We start from the raw sequence: 26,648 nt of genomic DNA, 5'->3' as shown, positions 1-26,648 counted from the left end.
CCACGGGTTACATGTCGTTAAAACATCTCCGGTAGTTTAGTAATTACGTCAACCACGGGTTACATGTAATTATAGTCGTTAAAACATCTCTGTTAGTTTTGTAATTACTTCAACCACGGGTTACATGTCGTTAAAACATCTCCGGTAGTTTAGTAATTACTTCAGCCACGGGTTACATGTACTTATAGTCGTTAGAAGATCTCTGTTAGTTTTGTAATTACTTCAGCCACGGGTTACATGTAATTATAGTCGTTAAAACATCTGTTAGTTTAGTAATTACTTAGACCACGGGTTACATGTAATTATAGTAGTTAAAACATATCTGTTAGTTTAGTAATTACTTCAACCACGGGTTACATGTAATTATAGTCGTTAAAACATATCTGTTAGTTTTGTAATTACTTGAACCACGGGTTACATGCAATTATAGTAGTTAAAACATATCTGTTAGTTTAGTAATTACTTCAACCACGGGTTACATGTAATTATAGTCGTTAAAACATATCTGTTAGTTTTGTAATTACTTGAACCACGGGTTACATGCAATTATAGTAGTTAAAACATATCTGTTAGTTTAGTAATTAGTTCATCCACGGGTTACATGTAATTATAGTAGTTAAAACATATGTTAGTTTTGTAATTACTTCAACCACGGGTTACATGTAATTATAGTCGTTAAAAGATCTCTGTTAGTTTAGTAATTACTTCAGCCACAATTCAGAGTCGAATGGACATTTGTGAAATAGTGGATGATTCCATGAATCTCTATCTAGTGCCGTGTCTATATATATATAAGAGAACAGCCACTCCCAAAGAGATCCGGGTGGATCCCTCTCCATGATTATTTAGAATTATGTTTGTCTAATCTTCAACACAATCCTCTTTAGGGAACGATGTCTGGTCTCCACAGTTATTTCAGAATTCCATTGGACTAATCTTCATCGATATCCTCTTTAGAGAATAACGTCTAGTCAAGTCCCACTTTAGTGAATAATCTCTAGTCTCCACAATTATTTTAGAATGTCATTTTAGAACACTGTCTCTTTGAACACAATGTCTAGTCTCCACGGTTATTTTACAATGTCATTGGTCTAATCTTAATCACTTTTCTCTTTAGTAGAATAGAAATCTTTAAAGTACAATGTCTAGTCTCCACGGTTATTTTAGAATGTCATTGGTCTAATCTATCACTGTCTTTAGTGAAACACTGTCCTCTTTAGAATGTCATTGGTCTAATCTTCAACACTGTCCTCTTTAGAGAACACTGTCTGGTCTCCACGGTTATTTTACAATGTCATTGGTCTAATCTTAATCACTTTTCTCTTTAAAGTACAATGTCTAGTCTCCACGGTTATTTTAGAATGTCATTGGTCTAATCTTCATCACTGTCCTCTTTAGTGAACAATGTCTAGTCTCCACGGTTATTTTAGAATGTCATTGGTCTAATCTTCATCACTGTCCTCTTTAGGGAACAATGTCTAGTCTCCCTGGTTATTTTTGAATTCCATTGGTCTAATCTTCATCGTTGTCCTCTTTAGGGAATAATGCAGTCCTCGCCATGCCTTCCAGTTCACCCCGTCTGCGTAAGAGGACTGGCTTCCGTTCAGATACAGGCCATTCAGGTTTGCACTGTGACAACGGTTGTACCACCAGCCTCCACTGAACCTTACTGCACAGTTATTGTCAGGATGTGTGTCGAGATCCCTGTCTTTTGTCGTGAAGTTGTACCCACTGTGCTTATGAAAACTGTCACCTGAAATACAAATCAAAGACTTAGAGACATTTTAATAACGAATGAATATGCATAGACTGATTGAAAGATGTAAGAAACATGTGACATTTGAGACAATATTTATCTCAGTACTAGAGTAACTATACCTTATAGAAAATACAGATGTAATACCCAAGCAATGAAAGGAGTTTTACAGGTATGCAGAATTACAATTTGGAATAAAATCTAGTATCTCGGAGAAATTACAAAACAAGTTCAAGGTGGAATCGAAATGATATAAAACATTTCTCCTTCCAAGTATATATTTTCTAATTTGCTTAAGATGACTGCACTCCACCGACATGTGGTGTACCGTAGATGGAAGGTACTGGATAATTAAATAAAACGGGCAAAGTACATTTTGTAATACTGATATTGGTGATAATTACCAGTATTTATTCAATTGTAAAAATCTAAAATAACAAAACAAACAACTAATCCAAGCGTTTTCCAAATGTAAGGTATGCTGTGTGTGTATAATGCACCATTATTGAAACATCTTGCTTTAATTATCAACATGTAAGGTATGCTGTGTGTGTATAATGCACCAATATTGAAACATCTTGCTTTAATTATCAAAATGTAAGGTATGCTGTGTGTGTATAATGCACCAATATTGAAACATCTTGCTTTAATTATCAAAATGCTATCTAGTCTTTAAACGTATGAATTCATGTTTCTCCTTCGCAGTTTATAGGGTGTACACTACCAAATCAAATCCCATAGACGACAATAGTAACATATGTGGCTAAAACTCCTACCTGCAACGTATCAACCGACATAAACGCCACGGATATAAATACTACCACCCCTTACACTTAAAGTGAATCAGAAAAAAAATGGGGGTCAAGCTGCTCGTTTCTGAGATAACGGGTAGTGTCTATGACTACCCTAGTTTCGCACAAAATTCGAATACTTTTTTTGACAGGTACCCCATACATGTTTCAAGCACAAGGCTACTTGACACATTGGTACTAGATGAATAAAATTGCAATTTTTTTTTACCCAGATGAAACTATTATTTTTTTACAACCAACACACTCACATTTATAACCAATCACAGGACTTGTGGTGTTCACTTCTCTATCAAAAGTTCGGTGCACCTCGAACTTTGACCCAGCCGGAAGTTATTTGGGTTAGTACTACCTATATAGGCATTTTTATTACGAATCCGGTGTGCATTGGTATAACTATACATATTTTATGTTGATGCTTGTTCATGTGATGCATGCTAACTATGTATTTGTAATTTTTCTGAGTGTTGTGTTCGATAGGCAGTTCAAAGTGGGTCTGAAAATCGTGTAAAGCTACATTTTCTGGTCAATTCCTCAATGGGTTCCTTCCGCATATTTGTTTTCGGTCATACTGTTTTAGTGTTTTTCATAATTTCATACTGATAATTCAGAAATACCACACGAGAAGTCCAAATATAAATCTAGGTTAGCTACCAGTCACTACGGCATTATGCCTTTATAATCTCAGCGTGGTGCAGGGGTGTAACATTCTCTTTGAGATGGGCAATACAGCACAATTGAAATTTTGAGTAAAAGTCAGTATCTATCTGTGATATTTGTATTTTTGCACAGTTCTTTACACTGTTTTTATTTAAATCTTGAATTGTTATATTGATGTTGATCATCACTTTATTTGTTTGCATTACCATAGTTTGACACCCAATAGCCGATGTAATTTCCGTGCTGGGGTGACCTTAAAATATTCATTCATTCATTCATTCATTCATTTATTTTTCGTCTGTCTGAAATTGTTTTTAGGGAAATATTAAAATAACAACAACAACACGTTAATTATAATCTATTCTTGGTTTGTTGGCATTCAAATATTCGCTCGCCATGTCTATCAAATATTCCAATACCATTTTCATAATGAATACTAAAATTGATATGAAATTATTTCCAAACAGCTTTCAAGTCGTACCTGCATTTCCGCTGTACTCGCCCAGACTCAGTCTGAAGTAGTCCTGCTCTGAAGCCACGGAGAAGTTCTTATACAGCGCGTACTTGGTGTTACCTTCAAAGTCTTCCAAGTCAATTGTCAGATCGTAGTGACCCTGTCTGGTTATACGATGGATGTTTGTGTTGCCTATAGAAAAAAATTCAATCCTTGGTTTTATGTCGACACATTTACATTCAAATATATCGCAGAATGGCATTCCACGGCAAGATCCATATGTAGCTTTAAAGAACAAAACAGAAAAAAACCTCCTAAAAAGAAAAAAAACCTAAGTTCGAGAGTGTCAGTGGATTGTAGAAGGGTTTTTCAGCTAGAAAATGACAGGTACGTGTGTAGCAAGATGGGGATAGTGATGGTGGTAGTGGTCTAGACTATTTCTAATGAGTGTCAAGTAGCTTTACCCCGGAAAATATGTATGTGAAAAATTAGCATTGAGCATACAATCCCCGTCCATTTGATACTGATTGATATTGGAAGAAAACAACACTAAAACAATCAGTTTCAAATAATGTATACATTTTTAATTCACGTTATATTCGGCGTTCTCCGTTTGGTATTCTGTTTTGTGATATCAGACCCATCCAGTAATCACTAAATGTATTATTTCGGGTAGACTCCAGGTTATTAGTAAAGTACTCATCCATGTATCGTGTTATTCTGATGCGTCTGCGTTATGATACGCCTGCGTTTTGAGAAGAAACCCGAGGAACTGGCACCCTTTGTCTCGTTCAACATATGGTCGTGATCCGTGCATTTCATCGAATGCTTATTTAAAAAATAAACCAATTTTCAATAGAATGTTTGTTTGACTGCTTCCACTGACAAAAACGACCAAACAGTTGTTTACTTAACAAAATCTAGCAACGGATGGCAGGATCGATCGCCATATGTGGACTTTTATAATAATAATAATAATAATAATAATAATTATATAACTAATTGATTTACCGTATTATCATATTTTTTTTATTTATTTATTTATCATTTACTTTTCATATAAGCCATCCTAATCTGCGCACTACTACTATCACACCAAATGCTGTGGAATGTGCTGTCCTGTCTACATAAAAATGTCCCTGCTGCTGTATCAGGAGGAATAGCCAATATGACCCTGACTTTTATAGTAGTAGTTTTCGAAATACCCAGACAGCGGGTTTCTGATCTCTTTCTCTCAAACAATTGTAGGTAATATCCACATGTCAGACATCATATAGTTTAAATTGCGCTGAGCTGGTCTTAAACAATTGTAGGTAATATCCACATGTCAGACATCATATAGTTTAAATTGCGCTAAGCTGGCTTCACACAAATATTCCATTCCTTTCTTCTCCGTACAGCACAAAGCGATCAGATATTGGATGTCATTGTTTACCCTTTGTGCTGCAAATACGATTACTCGTGATCCGTGCTTTTAATAAATAAACCAATTTTCAATAGAAGGTTTGTTCGATTGCTTCCACCGACAAAAATATTGATTGTTTACTTATTTCGAAACCTGGTCTCGTTTTCGTTTTTCGTTTTGTGTTGTTGTAAATAAGTGATACAGTTGTTTTGGTTATTATTTAAGGTAGGGAACTACAATAGAACCAATGGGAACAAGAGGTGAAGAGTAAAGCATTGAAATCATCTTTCAGATACTCTGATCATCTTTCTCTGTTGTTGCTGTAATCATCTGAAGATGTGTGTACATATTGTTTATGTTCTATTTATTTTAATAGACCAGTGTTCAACTTCGTCTGCCCGAGATTGGAAGTAAAATTGTTTATAATGTTCTAAAATATAATTTGCACATTCTTCATGAAAACTTACATTTGTGAAGTCGTGTATCGTGGAATAGATTATTGACTGTCTATATCAATATCTATCTATCTATCTATCTATCTATCTATCTATCTATCTATATATATATATATATATATATATATATATATATATTTAATGGGCTTTTAAAACTAGTTAATCTTCTCGATTTTATTACTTTGTCCCTTTGTGGTGCTACAATAATAAATGTGTGTCACATGTCATATTTTATGTATGCGTTACTTTTGTTGACGGGCATTCTAAATAAGTGAATTTGATTTGTGTGCGTGACTTTTGTTGTGTGGTGTAGTATGTTGCACGGCAGTGTGTGGATGAACAGTGGAAGACACGGGGTAATGTTGTATTGTATTGGGATGGGCAATTCATGGAAAGCACGTACTAATTGTTTCGGGGAAATGCGTAAATAGAAAGAATTATTAGGTGTTGGGCAGAGTTATCATTTTCGTTAAGGAGGAAGGTGCTCTCGTATTTCTCACGGTGTTAAGACGTAAGTTTTGATTCTTATTACTTAGATTGTTGTAAATGACTTTGTGAATATTAGATACCGTATTTGTGCAACAATGTATAGTTATAATTTGTTAAACGTTTATAGTGATATTTGTTTGTAAATAATTTGGTACATGTATATAAAATACGGGATTGTAGAATGCAATACATGCAATGCATTTTATATTGTTACAGCGGGTGGTCCCAGGTGTAGAATCCTGAGGTTGGGGCGGAGACTAAACCCTTTGATTGATATGAGTAGACTCATATGGTTGGATTCCCGAGGTTGGATTGCCGGGGTTGGATTCCCGAGGTTGGATTCCCGAGGTTGGACTCCCGCGATTGGACTCTGAGGTTGGATTCCTGAGGTTTGATTCCTGAGGTCGGAATCGGGAGGTGTATACGAACAACCAGGGTGATGTGGATTGGAGACGTGGTCTCTATAAAATTCCGTAGTTATTTTGATATTTATATTTGGAACGTTTGTAACAACACGAGTAATTTTCATTTCAGAAACGTTCTATAACAAAACTGTGCACATTTAAGTACTGTGATTAGGTTTATTTTTGTTTTTTTTCAACATGGGGTTGGATTGATGGATGAATGGGGCGAATGAGATGGGTGGTGAGTGAGTGTGGGGTTTTGGTGTGCGTGTATATGTATGTATATATATATATATATATATATATATATATATATATATTGTTGTTTTTTTGTATTAAATATATAATATTTAATTTTTGTTGAGTTATCTTTTCCATAGTCTTTGGTGCGTGACAAATGTGTTTGTTAGTAACTGGTCATTGGTTGGGAAGAGAAAACGTGAACAAGATGAGTACATTGTAATGTATATATTGTGTTTATTAATAGCTGGTCATTGGTTGGGACGAGAAAACGTGAAAGATGAGTACATTGTAATTTATATACAGTGTTTATTTACCCAACCAGAACTCATTGTTCAAATCTCCAAATCCGTCTCTGTATTCATTCCAAGTTCTGTCGAAATTTACCGATCCATCCGTCCGTCGCTGGAAAACCTGGGAATAAATTCATGAAATTTTCCTGAGATTGAGTCCCCCGTGTATGGGTAAATAAGATGACGGAAAGTGAAATATGTATGAACATGAAAAACACTTGGGCACGTAAGCAGGTAGAGTGAGAGAGACTGAGGGAGAGAGATAGAGAGTAAGAGCGAGGGGGAGAGAGGGGGAGGGGGAGGGGGAGGGAGATGGAGAGAGAGAGAGGGAGAGAGATAGAGTAAGAGCGAGAGGGAGGGTGGGAGAGAGTGGGAGAGTAGTCAGGGCCTGTCTATAGGGTATATCAATTTCACTATTGCATCATCCAAGATGGCCGCCAAACTACGCCGTAGGGGATGACGAAAGATGACGCAATGCTGACGTCACTAGGCCCCGCCTCTAGAAGGGTGTGGGCACATCTATGTTAAGAATTGGTGTAATACTGACGTCACTCTTACAGTGTACATTCCAGTTTTTATTTTAAGAAACGATGTAATGTTCAATACCGTATTTTGTCTAAATGCGTATTTGAAGACAATTATTACTAAAAAAGACATATCTTAATTAATGCCCCCCCCCCCCCCCCCTTTTTTTATTATATAGCAACTTATTAAAGACATCACACCCAACATTGAATACCAGTATCCCAGAGAAGAAGAAAAAGTAATGATGGGATGTGAAACGTTAATAAACGATACACTGATATTTGTATTACACATTTATCAGCAAAACCATTCCTATGTAGTCTTGTTTAGTATTTCCCAAAAAGTGTAACATATTCAGTCAATAATAAAAAAAAAAACATGTTTCATAGGTGTGTGTGGTACCGACCGTTATGATGCAATCCTGAATGAAACTGGATGCTGGAACGTTTGGAAGTCTTGCCACATTCACCTATATTAGAATAATATCCATAGGAAAAATCCACATAGATGCTTACTTGTGAGAATGATTTTAGCAACTAATCTTATACGATGTAAGGCCCCACAGTCTGGGAGTCAAATTGAAATGTGATATCTGTCAGCTGTGAATCGTTCCGTTGATCCGCATAGTGGTAATCTAAACTAGGTGTGTGCCCACTTGAATTTTGTTTACTCCCCCCAACACACATCGCGATGGCGATAATATACTCTTCAAAAGAAGAAACGCAAAACCACATTGTCGTAACATTTGGAGAATTGATTTAATTATTGAATGGTGAGTCCGATAATTACCAAATGTTGCAGGATTGTTCACAATTCACTCTAGTCCATTGTGAGTAAGTGATAGGACACACCACCAAGGTCAAGGTCATCTGGAGTCAATACCGGGTGTGGCCTCCGCGTGTGTTGACAACTGCCTGGCACCGCCTGCCCATTGAAGCAACCAGAGTACGGATGACGTCCCGGGGGATGGTGGCCCACTCGGCCTGCAAGGCTGCTGCCAGCTCGGGCAGGGTCTGGGGATGTGGTTGTCGCTGTCGGAGGCGTCGGTCCAACTCGTCCCATAGATGCTCAATTGGGTTCAAATCCGGTGATATCGATGGCCAAGGAAGGACATTAATGTTGTTGTTCTGTAGGAAAGCCGTTGTGAGACGTGCTGTGTGAGGCCTGGCGTTGTCATGTTGGAACACTGCGTTGGCGTTGGCCATAACTGGAACGATGTGTGGCCGGAGGATCTGGTCAATGTAGCCCTGTGCATTCAGGTTGCCCTGCACGTGGACCAGGTCAGTTCTGCCAGTGTGTGAGATGGCTGCCCACACCATGACACTACCCCCGCCGAATCTGTCCACTTCCTGCACGCAGTTTGCCGCATAACGTTCACCACGACGCCTATACACGCGACATCTTCCATCATGACGTCAGAGCAGAAATCGGGACTCGTCACTGAACCACACCTGTCTCCATCGCAGTTGAGGCCATTGTCGATGAATCTGGCACCACTGCAGTCGGAGTCGACGGTGTTGTGGTGTTAAGATGACACCTCGAACTGGACGTCTGGCACGAATTCCTACCTCACGTAGGCGGTTCCGTACGGTCTGGTCGGATATCCTGCGCAAACCTGGTATTGCTGCGGCTGTGGAGGTGGCAGTAGTCAATCGTTCCCGAAGGTGGCGTACCCGGATGTAGCGGTCCTGCCCGGGGGTAGTGACCCGTGGTCGACCGGATCTAGGGAGGTCACGTGTTGATCCATGTTGCTGGTAACGGTCCCACAGTCTGGAGATGGTGCTTGGGGACACATGGAATGCCCTGGCAACGGCCGTTCTGGATTCGCCTGCGTCTAGTCGGCCGATGGCATTGTTTCTCTGCGGTTCACTGAGACGTGGCATGTCCTGGATTGTCAACTGTCGGCCAGATACAGAGGCCAGGCAAGCGAACACCCTGCACTTTTATACTGTCGGTGTTCATGTTGCACGTGCAGACAACGCACGTGCAGTGGTGACATGGTTTGCACGTGGCTGCGTTTTTGCGAATATTCACATTTTGGAACTTTATTGTACAGTAGCTGCGTTTTATCGAATGTAACCGTGGGAATGTGTTTGGGACATGCAATGACCTTATATTCACAAAGCATGAACCGGTAGGAAACATAAAATCGGAGTTATAACCCATTTGTACCCTTTTGCGTTTCTTTTTTTGAAGAGTATATATATATAAATATATACACAGTGTTTGATGTAGGGAAGGGGAGCGGATAGGACAGGGGGAGGGTGTGAGAGCGGTGTGACCCTAACGTACATATTCATTTATTTGAAATATGATTTTTGTTTCTTAATATAATATATACTTACTTTTGAAGATACAATACATCTTTAAGTATATCCGTGTAATGCATTTTTAATCCACTCCTCAATACACTGTTTATCACAGTACATGGCATACACTTATGCTAACAGAGAGAAAAATACAATTGAAACATCCGATTCTGAATGGGATCATATTATTATGAGGCTAACGTTCCAAGAGGGTCGGTAATGGAGGGGGGTGCTAATATACACCGTTTGTATAAGCTGAATGGATCGTGTTTTATGATATTCATTACTGCTTGATGCTCTGGCCCTAATACTTGACCGCTTAAATAATTTGAGAAATGATTTACAGAGTGCGACTGAAACCGGATACGCACACTTACGTTTGAACTCTAGACGTGATAAAAACCAGAAGCAATTCTGAAGGGGAGAAAACGAAACAAAACAATGACCCTGTGTGCTACATTGTACGTCCATGTATGTTTCTGTTATGATACAATATAAGTGTATGGGTTTTAACAGGTTATTTCGATATAAAAACCAGAAGTAATATATTGTTCACACACACACACACACACGCACACACACACACACACACACACACACACACACACACACACACACACACCTCCTCCATGATTTCCCCCCAAGTTGAAATTACTTGTAGTATGAAAATTTATAATATATTCCGTCAATGAATCACGTCTTAGTACAATGTTTGGCACCAACATTTCAAATGCAATCTGACTCCATAGTTTGTAAGTTTGCGGCGGGGGGGCGGCGCGGCGGGACGGCTGCGGTAAGCGGCGCGCGGCAAGACCGATGTGATGTCGCGGCGGGACGGACGGGGCGGGTGCACGGAGGGGGACGCAATGGCGCGGGCGGGACGGTGGGGCGGGACGGAGGGGGCGGGTCGTGGCGGAAGCGAAACAAACACACATGATGATGAGTAAAAATAAAAAGAAAGGTAAGAGTCATATCTTGATTTTATTATTTCAATCAGTGGACATAAGATACGCATATACAGAAGGTCACATTCAGAGGTCGTAAGGCAAAATACAGTTACTGTTTATTTAGTATAATTGTCATCATCAATGTCCTCATCACCACTGGTAGCATCATCATCATCGTCGTCGGCACTGTCTGCTTCGTCCAGATATTCACTGATCCAGGAACGATATTTGTTTAATCTGGAACGAATTTGTGGTCTAACATCTGTCTTCGGATCCACCGACTGTAGAATGTTTCTCGAGTTCATGCCTTTGTCAAAGTAGTACATGTATGTCAAAACTCGAGAGTACGTTTCTTTAAACAATTTCCATTTTAGAGCCTTCAGTCCTTTTTAGATGTCATCTTGAGACATATTCCTATTTCGAAAACGTTGTTTCTTGTCTTCAAAATAGTCACGATTTACATCGTATTCACGATCGATCTTCTGACGTATGCCCTCGTTTTCGAGATCATTAGAGGTCTCTCCTTTCTCCTCGTCATTTTCACATGTATTCAAGCGCGGGTGTCGCTGCAAGTTTCTCCCGTCTTTAAAGACGACCCCACACGTATCGCAGGACTGTGGTGGTGGCAGTGGTGGTGGCAGTAGTGGTGGCAGTAGTGGTGGTGGTGGTTGCAGTGGTGGTGGCAGTAGTGGTGGTGGTGGTGGTGGTGGATGACTGGTGTTTAGATGTCGCATCATGGCATCTCTCCTGGAAAATATCTTTTCACACTCAGGACACGAGCTTTGATACATTGTGACAGCGCCGCCGATTCAATTGAAATGGCGATGTCCGTCTTCCGTGGCTCCTTTTATACAGTTTAAAATTGCCTCTGCCGTTTCGAGGCGTTACGCTTGTATCCCCCACCACTTTGTTGTTGTTGATTATGTTGCCTTTGGCGTTTGAGTTGAGCTTTAGCCTGTTCCCCCGTCCGAGGAGAAATCATACATTTGCCTTGAGCTTGCAACTGATAATAGCGAGTCCATTTCTCGGTGTCGGGAACGTACAGTGTATAGTTCATGACGATCAGAACCCGAAAGGCATAGACTTGAGATGAAGTGTCACGACGGATCCGGCGATAAATGAAGCAGGGTGTCCCGTGGGGCTCTTTATATAGACGTGAATGACATCGGTGTTTTCTACTCTGACTGGTAGATAATGATAGGGTGGAAACACAAAAGAGCGCTCTTGCTGTATATGTCGCGACACTCGCTTCTCTTGCTGACGTCCCAGTTTTCAAAGGCAATCTCATGTGTGTTTGCTGATCGCCGCCTCCGCCACGACCCGCCCCCTCCGTCCTGCCCCCGCCGTCCCGCCCGCGCCATTGCGTCCCCCTCCGTGCACCCGCCCCGTCCGTCCCGCCTCGACGTCCCATCGGTTTCGTGCCGCGCGCCGCTTACCGCAGCCGTCCCGCCTAGCCGCCCAACTCCGCAAACTTACAAACTATGGAGTCAGATTGCATTTGAAATGTTGGTGCCAAACATTGTACTAAGACGTGATTCATTGACGGAATGTATTATAAATTTTCATACTACAAGTAATTCCAACTTGGGGGGAAATCATGGGGGAGGTGTGTGTGTGTGTGCGTGTGTGTGTGTGAGCGTGTGTGTGTGTGTGTGTGTGTGAACAATATATTACTTCTGGTTTTTATATCGAAATAACCTGTTAAAACCCATACACTTATATTGTATCATAACAGAAACATACATGGACGTACAATGTAGCACACAGGGTCTGTTTTGTTTCGTTTTCTCCCCTTCAGAATTGCTTCTGGTTTTTATCACGTCTAGAGTTCAAACGTAAGTGTGCATATCCGGTTTCAGTCGCACTCTGTAAATCATTTCTCAAATTCTTTAAGCGGTCAAGTATTAGGGCCAGAGCATCAAGCAGTAATGAATATCATAAAACACGATCCATTCAGCTTATACAAACGGTGTATATTAGCACCCCCTCCATTACCGACCCTCTTGGAACGTTAGCCTCATAATAATATGATCCCATTCAGAATCGGATGTTTCAATTGCATTTTTCTCTCTGTTAGCATAAGTGTATGCCATGTACTGTGATAAACAGTGTATTGAGGAGTGGATTAAAAATGCATTACACGGATATACTTAAAGATGTATTGTATCTTCAAAAGTAAGTATATATTATATTAAGAAACAAAAATCATATTTCAAATAAATAAATATGTACGTTAGGGTCACACCGCTCTCACATCCTCCCCCTGCCCTATCCGCCCCCTTCCCTACATCAAACACTGTGTATATATTTATATATATATTATCGCCATTGCGATGTGTGTTGGGGGGAGTAAACAAAATTCAAGTGGGCACACACCTAGTTTAGATTACCATGATACAGATCAACGGAACGATTCACAGCTGACAGATATCACATTTCAATTTGACTCCCAGACTGTGGGGCCTTACATCGTATAAGATTAGTTGCTAAAATCATTCTCACAAGTAAGCATCTATGTGGATTTTTCCTATGGATATTATTCTAATATAGGTGAATGTGGCAAGACTTCCAAACGTTCCAGCATCCAGTTTCATTCAGGATTGCATCATAACGGTCGGTACCACACACACCTATGATCATGTTGTTGTTTTTTATTATTGACTGAATATGTTACACTTTTTTGGAAATACTAAACAAGACTACATAGGAATGGTTTTGCTGATAAATGTGTAATACAAATATCAATGTATCGTTTATTAACGTTTCACATCCCAACATTACTTTTTCTTCTTCTCTGGGATACTGGTATTCAATGTTGGGTGTGATGTCTTTAATAAGCTGCTATATAATAAAAAAAGGGGGTGGGAGGGGGGAGGGCATTAATTAAGATATGTCTTTTTTAGTAATAATTGTCTTCAAATACGCATTTAGACAAAATACTGTATTGAACATTACATCGTTTCTTAAAATAAAAACTGGAATGTACACAGTAAGAGTGAAAAAAAGGGCTGGGGAATATTAATTAACATATGTCTTTTCAGTATTCTTTGTCTTCAAATACACATTTGGACAAATTACTGTATCGATCATTATATAGGTTCTTAAAACAAAAACTGGAATGTACACTGTAAGAGTGACGTCAGTATTACACCAATTCTTAAAATAAATGTGCCCACACCCTTCTAGAGGCGGGGCCTAGTGATGTCAGCATTGCATCAGTCAGTTCTTAAAATAAACCTGTACACACCCTTCTATAGGCGGGGCCTAGTGACGTCAGCATTGCGTCATCTTTCGTCATCCCCTACGGCGCAGTTTGGCGGCCATCTTGGATGATGCAATAGTGAAATTGATGTACCCTATAGACAGGCCCTAACTACTTGGGAGATGGAGAGAGTGGGAGATGGAGAGAGTTGGAGATGGAGAGAGTGGGAGATGGAGAGTAAAAGCGAGGGGGGGAGAGAGAGAGAGAGGGAGAGAGAGAGAGAGAGAGAGAGAGGGAGAGGGGAGAGAGAGAGAGAGAGAGAGAGAGAGAGAGAGAGAGAGAGAGAGAGAGAGAGAGAGAGAGAGAGAGAGAGAGAGAGAGAGGGGGAGAGAGGGGGAGAGAGGGGGAGAGAGGAGAGGAGAGGAGAGAGAGGAAGAGAGAGGAGGAGAGAGAGAGGGGAGAGGGGAGGGAGAGAGAGGGAGGGAGGGAGAGGGGAGGGAGAGGAGAGAGAGAGAGAGAGAGAGAGAGAGAGAGAGAGAGAGAGAGAGAGAGAGAGAGAGAGAGAGAGAGAGAGAGAGAGCGAGGGGGAGAGCGAGAGGGAGAGAGAGAGAGAGAGAGAGAGAGAGAGAGAGAGAGAGAGAGAGAGAGAGAGAGAGAGAGAGAGAGAGAGAGAGAGAGAGAGAGAGAGAGAGAGAGAGAGAGAGAGAGAGATAGAGAGAGAGAGAGAGAGATGTTTGAGCAGTCTGTGAATTCCTGCAATTACAACTTACTAGCCAGCCTTGATTGTCGGATATTTCACACCAGACGTTGATAGGTCCACCGGCGTCACGTGGTTGTATCGTGTAAACTCTATTGGTTTTCCCTCCTTTCATCATGACGTCATAACAGTCTGGTAAAAGGCGACTGACATCTTCTATTAATTAAAATGTGTTTCTATTAAAGGTTACCTTCAGAACAAAGTTAGCGCCAGACACAAACACGATGATTTTCCAAGTTGTTGTCAAATACCAGAATGTTTGCATTTTCATTAAAGTCTATTTCTATTTTACTTAGAAACTATAGAAATCCTGCAATGAAATAGATTTTTTCCTGAAAGGAAAAGAACCAAGAAGTTAACATTATTGAATAGTGACGTAGTTCGTGTAATTGTCTGTTAAATAGTGACATGCTGAATAGGACTAGTTTGTGTAATTGTCTGTTAAATAGTGACATGCTGAATAGGACGTAGTTCGTGTAATTGTCTGTTAAATAGTGACATGCTGAATAGGACGTAGTTCGTGTAATGACGTAGGTGAATAGTGACGTAATTTGTTTGATGTGTACATTAGGAATACTTATATGGCGTACTTCTTTTGAGTATAGTTTGGAATGTTTAGAATAGGTATTTTGTATTACTTCAAAGTGAAAGTAGAGCCAAATGTTTTCTGATATTGGGAATACCAACACTATCATACTTACCGTAGTATTTACTAACACTAGCATACTTACCATAGTATTTACCAACACTAGCATACTTACCGTAGTATTTACCAACACTAGCATAATTACCGTAGTATTTACCAACACTAGCATACTTACCGTAGTATTTACCAACACTAGCATACTTACCGTAGGCCCGAGTGCCATTTACCGTAGTATTTACCAACACTAGCATACTTACCGTAGTATTTACCAACACTAGCATACTTACCGTAGTATTTACCAACACTAGCATACTTACCGTAGTATTTACCAACACTAGCATACATACCGTAGTATTTACCAACCGTAGTATTTACCAACACTAGCATACTTAGTATTACCAACACTAGCATACTTACCGTAGTTTACGAGCATAGTATTTACCAGTATTTAGCATACTTACCGTAGTATTTACTTACCGTACCTGATATTTACACCAACACTAGCACTAGCATACTTACCGTTACCGTAGTATTTACCAACACTAGCATACATAGGCCCGAGTCCCATTGTTGTCTGATATTTACCAACACTAGCATACTTACCGTAGGCCTGAGTCCCATTGTTGTCTGATATTTACCAACACTAGCATACTTACCGTAGGCCCGAGTCCCATTGTTGTCTGATATTTACCAACACTAGCATACTTTAGGCCCGAGTCCCATTGATGTATATTTATCAACACTAGCATACTTACCGTAGTCCCATTGTTGTCTGATATTTACCAACACTAGCATACTTTAGGCCCGAGTCCCATTGTTGTCTGATATTTACCAACACTAGCATACTTACCGTAGGCCCGATACATACCCAGTATTTACCACTAGCATACTTACTAGCCATACTTACCGTAGTATTTACCAACACTAGCATACTTACCGTAGGCCCGACTATTGTACCGTAGTATTTACCAACACTAGCATACTTACCGTAGTATTTACCAACACTAGCATACTTCCCCTAGTATTTACCAACACTAGCATACTTACCGTAGGCCCGAGTCTCATTGTTGTCTGATATTTACCAACACTAGCATACTTACCGTAGTATTTACCAACACTAGCATACTTACCGTAGCCCCGAGTCCCATTGTTGTCTGATATTTATCAACACTAGCATACTTACCGTAGGCCTGAGTCCCATTGGTGTCTGATATTTACCAACACTAGCATACTTACCATAGGCCCGAGTCCCATTGATGTCTGATATTTATCAACACTAGCATACTTACCGTAGGCCTGAGTCCCATTGTTGTCTGATATTTACCAACACTAGCATACTTACCATAGGCCCGAGTCCCATTGTTGTCTGATATTTACCAACACTAGCATACTTACCGTAGTATTTACGAACACTAGCATACATACCGTAGTATTTACCAAAACTAGCATACTTACCGTAGTATTTACCAACACTAGCATACTTACCGTAGGCCCGAGTGCCATTGTTGTCTGGTATTTACCAACACTAGCATACTTTCCGTAGTATTTACCAACACTAGCATACTTACCGTAGTATTTACCAACAAACCATACTTACCGTAGTACCAACACTAGCATACTTACCGTAGTATTTACCAACACTAGCATACTTACCGTAGTATTTACCAACACTAGCATACTTACCGTAGTCTCATTGTTGTCTGGTATTACCAACACTATACTTACCGTAGTATTTACCAACACTAGCATACTTACCGTAGTATTTACCAACACTAGCATACTTACCGTAGTATTTACCAACACTAGCATACTTACCGTAGTATTTACCAACACTAGTCTAGTATTTACCAACACTAGCATACTTACCGTAGGCCCGAGTCTCATTGTTGTCTGATATTTACCAACACTAGCATACTTACCGTAGTATTTACCAACACTAGCATACTTACCGTAGGCCCGAGACCCATTGTTGTCTGATATTTACCAACAATAGTATACTTACCGTAGTATTTACCAACACTATCATACTTACCGTAGTATTTACCAACACTAGCATACATACCGTAGTATTTACCAACACTAGCATACTTCCCCTAGTATTTACCAACACTAGCATACTTACCGTAGGCCCGAGTCTCATTGTTGTCTGATATTTACCAACACTAGCATACTTACCGTAGTATTTACCAACACTAGCATACTTACCGTAGCCCCGAGTCCCATTGTTGCCTGATATTTATCAACACTAGCATACTTACCGTAGGCCTGAGTCCCATTGGTGTCTGATATTTACCAACACTAGCATACTTACCATAGGCCCGAGTCCCATTGATGTCTGATATTTATCAACACTAGCATACTTACCGTAGGCCTGAGTCCCATTGTTGTCTGATATTTACCAACACTAGCATACTTACCATAGGCCCGAGTCCCATTGTTGTCTGATATTTACCAACACTAGCATACTTACCGTAGTATTTACGAACACTAGCATACATACCGTAGTATTTACCAAAACTAGCATACTTACCGTAGTATTTACCAACACTAGCATACTTACCGTAGGCCCGAGTGCCATTGTTGTCTGGTATTTACCAACACTAGCATACTTTCCGTAGTATTTACCAACACTAGCATACTTACCGTAGTATTTACCAACACTACCATACTTACCGTAGTATCTACCAACACTAGCATACATACCGTAGTATTTACCAACACTAGCATACTTCCCTAGTATATTACCAACACTAGCATACTTACCGTAGGCCCGAGTCTCATTGTTGTCTGATATTTACCAACACTAGCATACTTACCGTAGTATTTACCAACACTAGCATACTTACCGTAGGCCCGAGTCCCATTGTTGTCTGATATTTACCAACACTAGCATACTTACCGTAGGCCCGAGTCCCATTGTTGTCTGATATTTATCAACACTAGCATACTTACCGTAGGCCTGAGTCCCATTGGTGTCTGATATTTACCAACACTAGCATACTTACCATAGGCCCGAGTCCCATTGATGTCTGATATTTATCAACACTAGCATACTTACCGTAGGCCTGAGTCCCATTGTTGTCTGATATTTACCAACACTAGCATACTTACCATAGGCCCGAGTCCCATTGTTGTCTGATATTTACCAACACTAGCATACTTACCGTAGTATTTACGAACACTAGCATACATACCGTAGTATTTACCAAAACTAGCATACTTACCGTAGTATTTACCAACACTAGCATACTTACCGTAGGCCCGAGTGCCATTGTTGTCTGGTATTTACCAACACTAGCATACTTTCCGTAGTATTTACCAACACTAACATACTTACCGTAGCCCCGAGTCCCATTGTTGCCTGATATTTATCAACACTAGCATACTTACCGTAGGCCTGAGTCCCATACTTGTCTGATATTTACCAACACTAGCATACTTACCGTAGGCCCGAGTCCCATTGTTGTCTGATATTTATCAACACTAGCATACTTACCGTAGGCCTGAGTCCCATTGTTGTCTGATATTTACCAACACTAGCATACTTACCATAGGCCCGAGTCCCATTGATGTCTGATATTTATCAACACTAGCATACTTACCGTAGGCCTGAGTCCCATTGTTGTCTGATATTTACCAACACTAGCATACTTACCATAGGCCCGAGCCCGAGTCCCATTGTTGTCTGATATTTCCATAGGCCCGAGTCCAATTGTTGTCTGATATTTACCAACACTAGCATACTTACCGTAGTATTTACGAACACTAGCATACATACCGTAGTATTTACCAAAACTAGCATACTTACCGTAGTATTTACCAACACTAGCATACTTACCGTAGGCCCGAGTGCCATTGTTGTCTGGTATTTACCAACACTAGCATACTTTCCGTAGTATTTACCAACACTAGCATACTTACCGTAGTATTTACCAACACTACCATACTTACCGTAGTATTTACCAACACTAGCATACATACCGTAGTATTTACCAACACTAGCATACTTCCCCTAGTATTTACCAACACTAGCATACTTACCGTAGGCCCGAGTGCCATTGTTGTCTGATATTTACCAACACTAGCATACTTACCGTAGTATTTACCAACACTAGCATACTTACCGTAGGCCCGAGTCCCATACTTGTCTGATATTTACCAACACTAGCATACTTACCGTAGGCCCGAGTCCCTAGTATTTTGTTGTCTGATATTTACCGTAGTGAGTAACTACCAACACTAGCATACTTACCGTAGGCCCGAGTCCCATTGTTGTCTGATATTTACCAACACTAGCATACTTACCGTAGGCCCGAGTCCCATTGTTGTCTGATATTTACCAACACTAGCATACTTACCATAGGCCCGAGTCCCATTGGTGTCTGATATTTACCAACACTAGCATACTTACCGTAGGCCCGAGTCCCATTGTTGTCTGATATTTCAACACATACTTACCGTAGGCCTGAGTCCCACTAGCATACTTACCATAGGCCCGAGTCCCATTGTTGTCTGATATTTACCAACACTAGCATACTTACCGTAGTATTTACCAACACTAGCATACATACCGTAGTATTTACCAAAACTAGCATACTTACCGTAGTATTTACCAACACTAGCATACTTACCGTAGGCCCGAGTGCCATTGTTGTCTGGTATTTACCAACACTAGCATACTTTCCGTAGTATTTACCAACACTAACATACTTACCGTAGCCCCGAGTCCCATTGTTGCCTGATATTTATCAACACTAGCATACTTACCGTAGGCCTGAGTCCCATTGGTGTCTGATATTTACCAACACTAGCATACTTACCATAGGCCCGAGTCCCATTGATGTCTGATATTTATCAACACTAGCATACTTACCGTAGGCCTGAGTCCCATTGTTGTCTGATATTTACCAACACTAGCATACTTACCATAGGCCCGAGTCCCATTGTTGTCTGATATTTACCAACACTAGCATACTTACCGTAGTATTTACGAACACTAGCATACATACCGTAGTATTTACCAAAACTAGCATACTTACCGTAGTATTTACCAACACTAGCATACTTACCGTAGGCCCGAGTGCCATTGTTGTCTGGTATTTACCAACACTAGCATACTTTCCGTAGTATTTACCAACACTAGCATACTTACCGTAGTATTTACCAACACTACCATACTTACCGTAGTATCTACCAACACTAGCATACATACCGTAGTATTTACCAACACTAGCATACTTCCCCTAGTATTTACCAACATTAGCATACTTACCGTAGGCCCGAGTCTCATTGTTGTCTGATATTTACCAACACTAGCATACTTACCGTAGTATTTACCAACACTAGCATACTTACCGTAGGCCCGAGTCCCATTGTTGTCTGATATTTACCAACACTAGCATACTTACCGTAGGCCCGAGTCCCTTTGTTGTCTGATATTTATCAACACTAGCATACTTACCGTAGGCCTGAGTCCCATTGGTGTCTGATATTTACCAACACTAGCATACTTACCATAGGCCCGAGTCCCATTGATGTCTGATATTTATCAACACTAGCATACTTACCGTAGGCCTGAGTCCCATTGTTGTCTGATATTTACCAACACTAGCATACTTACCATAGGCCCGAGTCCCATTGTTGTCTGATATTTACCAACACTAGCATACTTACCGTAGTATTTACGAACACTAGCATACATACCGTAGTATTTACCAAAACTAGCATACTTACCGTAGTATTTACCAACACTAGCATACTTACCGTAGGCCCGAGTGCCATTGTTGTCTGGTATTTACCAACACTAGCATACTTTCCGTAGTATTTACCAACACTAACATACTTACCGTAGCCCCGAGTCCCATTGTTGCCTGATATTTATCAACACTAGCATACTTACCGTAGGCCTGAGTCCCATTGGTGTCTGATATTTACCAACACTAGCATACTTACCATAGGCCCGAGTCCCATTGATGTCTGATATTTATCAACACTAGCATACTTACCGTAGGCCTGAGTCCCATTGTTGTCTGATATTTACCAACACTAGCATACTTACCATAGGCCCGAGTCCCATTGATATTTACCAACACTGTACCGTGATATTTACCGTAGTATTTACCACTAGCATACTTACCGTAGTATTTACCAACACTAGCATACATTGTTGTCTGGTATTTACCAACACTAGCATACTTACCGTAGTATTTACCAACACTAGCATACTTACCGTAGTATTTACCAACACTACCATACTTACCGTAGTATTTACCAACACTAGCATACTTACCGTAGTATTTACCAACACTAGCATACTTCCCGTAGTATTTACCAACACTAGCATACTTACCGTAGGCCCGAGTCTCATTGTTGTCTGATATTTACCAACACTAGCATACTTACCGTAGTATTTACCAACACTAGCATACTTACCGTAGGCCCTGATATTTACCAACACTAGCATACTTACCGTAGGCCCGAGTCCCATTGTTGTTGTCTGGTATTTACCAACACTAGCATACTTTCCGTAGTAACACTAGCATACTTACCGTAGGCCCGAGTGCCATTGTTGTCATACTTACCCGTAGCATACTTTACCAACATTTACAACACTAGCATACTTACCGTAGTATTTACCAACACTAGCATACATACCGTAGTATTTACCAACACTAGCATACTTCCCCTAGTATTTACCAACACTAGCATACTTACCGTAGGCCCGAGTCTCATTGTTGTCTGATATTTACCAACACTAGCATACTTACCGTAGTATTTACCAACACTAGCATACTTACCGTAGGCCCGAGTCCCATTGTTGTCTGATATTTACCAACACTAGCATACTTACCGTAGGCCCGAGTCCCATTGTTGTCTGATATTTATCAACACTAGCATACTTACCGTAGGCCTGAGTCCCATTGGTGTCTGATATTTACCAACACTAGCATACTTACCATAGGCCCGAGTCCCATTGATGTCTGATATTTATCAACACTAGCATACTTACCGTAGGCCTGAGTCCCATTGTTGTCTGATATTTACCAACACTAGCATACTTACCATAGGCCCGAGTCCCATTGTTGTCTGATATTTACGAACACTAGCATACTTACCGTAGTATTTACGAACACTAGCATACATACCGTAGTATTTACCAAAACTAGCATACTTACCGTAGTATTTACCAACACTAGCATACTTACCGTAGGCCCGAGTGCCATTGTTGTCTGGTATTTACCAACACTAGCATACTTTCCGTAGTATTTACCAACACTACATTTACCGTAGTCCCATTTTACCTGATATTTATCAACACTAGCATACTTACCGTAGGCCTGAGTCCCATTGGTGTCTGTATTTACCAACACTAGCATACTTACCGTAAGCTCGAGTCCCCTGATATTTATCAACACTAGCATACTTACCGTAAGCTCGAGCCCCATTGTTGGGAATAATTACCGTAGGCCCGAGTCCCATTGTAGTCTGATGTTTACCAACACTAGCATACTTACCATAGTATTTACCAACACTAGGATACTTACCGTAGTATTTATCAACACTAGCATACTTACCGTAGGCCTGAGTCCCATTGTTGTTCACAAACGTCATTGATACAAATCTTTGGTTGTACAAAGAACACAAGCCGTTGTGGATGTTGAAGAAAAATCCCTCACAGTTGTCGTAGCATTTCATGGCACATTCCATTATACTGGAACACTTTAATTCCTTTACTGGAATGTCTGTAGGTTTCTCATTTTGATGCAAAAGAGACTTTGTTAATTGTTTTTTAGCGCAGCTACCTTCAGCAGACGAACATAGAATTATGCTGAATAATACTGCTGAGATAACAAAAATTTTTCTTCTCAAACATGAGTTATACGGTTGTAAGGGAAATTTAGCCACTAGAACGAACATTCTCAATTTTACATTATTTGATAGAAAATAGTATTTCTCCACCGCTACGGCTTTTATAATCAAATGTCAGTCCGTGCAGACGACATAGACAAATTGATGCGAAAGAGAGTATCAAGCGTCCTGGTTCGCACCTAAACACTAGTAATTGTTTCCTTACCTATGTGTACAGTTTATTGATCTACTTTTAATCAGCAGAGTGAGATGTACCAAGAGATCTTTGTATGCACTTGATTCTTTCATTAATTTTCCCAAAGGCAGAACACGTGAGTATGTGCAGTTGTGAGTGCGAGTTCCTTGTATGTCGTGAAACAGTAATTCTTTAATTCATTTTGCAAAAGGCACGAGCGTCTGCTGGGTCGGGTTGTTTGGAGTCTGAACAGAGCTAAGACTGGGGAAGCATCATTATATTATGACGTCGCTTCCCAAAATTACGTCATTAGTTTTGCACGTGAAATTGTTATGACACACTTGTTACTAATACAATGTGTTTTTGTCAGCTATGTACGCTACGTTAATTCCAGTCAGCCAATACTTGATATTTAAATTACCTAAGAATATGTGACATTTTTGAATGGAAATGACGTCAATCTCGAATGACGTTATTTTGGATATCCTTACATAAAAATAAACTAGTGCTTAATGTATATAAATATACATATGCATATGCATATAAATAATATATACATATACATATACATATACACATACACATACACAGAGAGAGAGAGAGAGAGAGAGAGAGAGAGAGAGAGAGAGAGAGAGAGAGAGAGAGAGAGAGAGAGAGAGAGAGAGAGAGAGAGAGAGAGAGAGAGCCACAAACTCACTCACACACACAAACTGACACACACACACAGACACATACACACTCACTCACACGCATACACTCACACCCACACTCGCACACAGACAGGAACACGCACACACACACGCGCACACACACACACACATACATATACATATACACATACACATATACACACAAGGACACGCACACAAACACACATACACACACACATACACACACACATACACACACATAGACACACAGACACGGACACACAGAGACACACACACAAACACCGAGACACACGCGCTCACACAGACACTCACTCACACTCACTTACTCACACACGCACATACTCAGATAGTGAGTGAGTGTGTAATATATATTGTTTTAAATAAAAGCAACAAAAACATATATTATTGTGTATAATATCAATAACATCCCGCAGCAATGAAGTATGCTCTGTAGTTTATTAGCATAGAAGGTGAACACATTGAAGCAGCATCAACATTTAAAATCAATATTTCTCTGACACTGTAAAATGCCACTTTCATCATTCTTTTATGTATCACAAATTGTTTTATGGTGTTAAAACTGTATGTGTGAGAATTTCCTGGACTTCAAATTGGAGTCTGCTACACTTGTACGATATTTCTCAACAATCAAAGTCTGTAACGACTAAATTTATGATCAATTTGTGTTTCTGGTCGTCTTGCCTGCTATCCTGCCTGTGGGAAGCGCAAATAAAAGATCACTTGCTGCCTGTCGTAAAAAGAGTAGCCTATGTGGCGACAGCGGGTTACCTCTAAACAACTGTGTCAGAATGACCATATGTTTGACGTCCAATAGCCGATGATAAGATAAACAAAATCAATGTGCTCTAGTGGCGTCGTTAAATAAAACAAACTTTACTTTACTTTCCTGTACTATATATGTTTACTTACAGTGGCCTTAATTCACAACACAGGTTGTCAACAGAAAATAATTTAATACATTTGAGAACTGTATTCTCAATCTGGTATATGGGAGGCACACAAAGAGCAAGGTAAATAAAGATTAATTATTACAGTAAGTATCCTGTAATATGAAGAAATTAACTGAAAGAAGAACAAAGTCAGGTAGAGTTAAACTCAAGAAATGTATTCTTGTAAAAAATAATAACATTAACAATAGCAGTATAATAGGTAGAATATAGTAACTACACAAAATACATCGATTTAGAATTTAGAATTAAATTATGATTTCATTAATAACTTTCTAATTGCTTATAGAGATCATTCATATTTTTATCCTACTCCGTCACTCAGTTCGTCAACCGTGACTACATCAATGAGAGGGACGTAACTTTAACGTGAACCTAACACTGCGAAAATCTGCAATCTATGTCTGTAATCTTTAAATACTTTTTCTTTATCTGTTCTGTGTGTATGTGCTGTATGTATGTGATAATACTTCTGTATTTCTTTATTTGCTGTTTTCTTCGGAGCTTTAGTTTTTATTTCTTTAAAATCTGTATGGTCCGAGAGACTGAACGCCAACAGTCATGACGTCGCGCTTTTTTTACCCCGTACCAACCCCTTATTCGGGCAAAAAGGTCGGATAAAAATAGGAATATCCCATATAAGGTAATAATCGTCACGATAAAAATAACGATCTCTAATATGGCGAAGAAGGTTACGTTATAAATGGCGCACACTGAATAAGGCAAATAATGTCAAGTTAAAAATAGCACTAAGTAGTAAATGCCGGAAAGTGGTAATTAATAAATACAATAAAGTAATATTTAACGAAACAACTATTTTTCTAATAACTACTATACACTAGCATATTTAAATAATATCCCAAATTATCTAAACAATAGTCCGTTTACAACCTAATTAATATAGCAACAGGCTGAATATCGTTCCACATGTAAAGTTCAAACATGGCGGCTTCCATGCAAATACAATTGTACTATTTTCACAGCTTTAACTGGTTAGAAATGGTAAACACGGTAACGAGAGGTAATGACTCATACATGTTTAGATTACATAAAGATTCAATACTATTTCTTAAATAGTAAGTGTAATAATGACATAGAATATTTTAATAACGATTTCTGAGCCGCTAGTCTGCGATCCGCCAAATAACCACGAAGGCACGTAATGGAGACTTCGTCATCAAACAACAACATAAATAATTACTAAACGTCCACATGTTGTTACAATATATTAAGCTCCTCGGCTAAGAAAATGAATGGTAGAACACATGATTGCAGATTTATTTACTGCATAACAACATCGACATAAACATCATCATTCGGTGTTCAAGTGAAGCTGAGGTACGCACTTAGCAACAGTAGTGTAATACGAATACAGATACAAACACATTTGTTTTTTTTGTAAATACTTTAACTTGTTAGTAAACAGTTTCAATTTTCATTCCAACAGTCAGACCTAAATAGCTTCCTATTTGTGACAAACTTTAAGCTAATCTCTTTCTGTTTGTGTCCGTTCTGGGACGGGACGTAGCCAGGTGGTCAAACGCTCAGCTGATCCATCTAAGATCGATCACCGTCGGTGGCCCATTTGGGCTATTTCTCTTTCGAGCCAGTGCA

At 39.8% G+C, this 26,648-nt stretch overlaps 1 protein-coding gene across 1 annotated transcript; it reads right to left on the bottom strand.

Moving 5' to 3' along the window:
- Positions 1-1,224: 1,224 nt before the first annotated feature.
- Positions 1,225-23,251, bottom strand: LOC121385755 (fibrinogen C domain-containing protein 1-like). Its single transcript, XM_041516526.1, has 5 exons — positions 22,926-23,251; positions 14,719-14,861; positions 6,990-7,086; positions 3,707-3,871; positions 1,225-1,753 (listed from the first exon to the last, which is right to left on the bottom strand). Exons 1-5 carry the CDS (start codon positions 23,056-23,058, stop codon positions 1,479-1,481), a joined length of 813 nt encoding a protein of 270 aa, XP_041372460.1. The 5' UTR covers positions 23,059-23,251; the 3' UTR covers positions 1,225-1,478.
- Between the last annotated feature and the right edge of the window lie 3,397 nt (positions 23,252-26,648).

Source organism: Gigantopelta aegis, chromosome 12, assembly GCF_016097555.1.
Source record: "Gigantopelta aegis isolate Gae_Host chromosome 12, Gae_host_genome, whole genome shotgun sequence".
Taxonomy (NCBI): Eukaryota; Metazoa; Mollusca; class Gastropoda; order Neomphalida; family Peltospiridae; genus Gigantopelta; species Gigantopelta aegis.
Note: the sequence above shows the minus strand (reverse complement) of the source record. Positions and strands in the feature narration are given on the sequence as shown.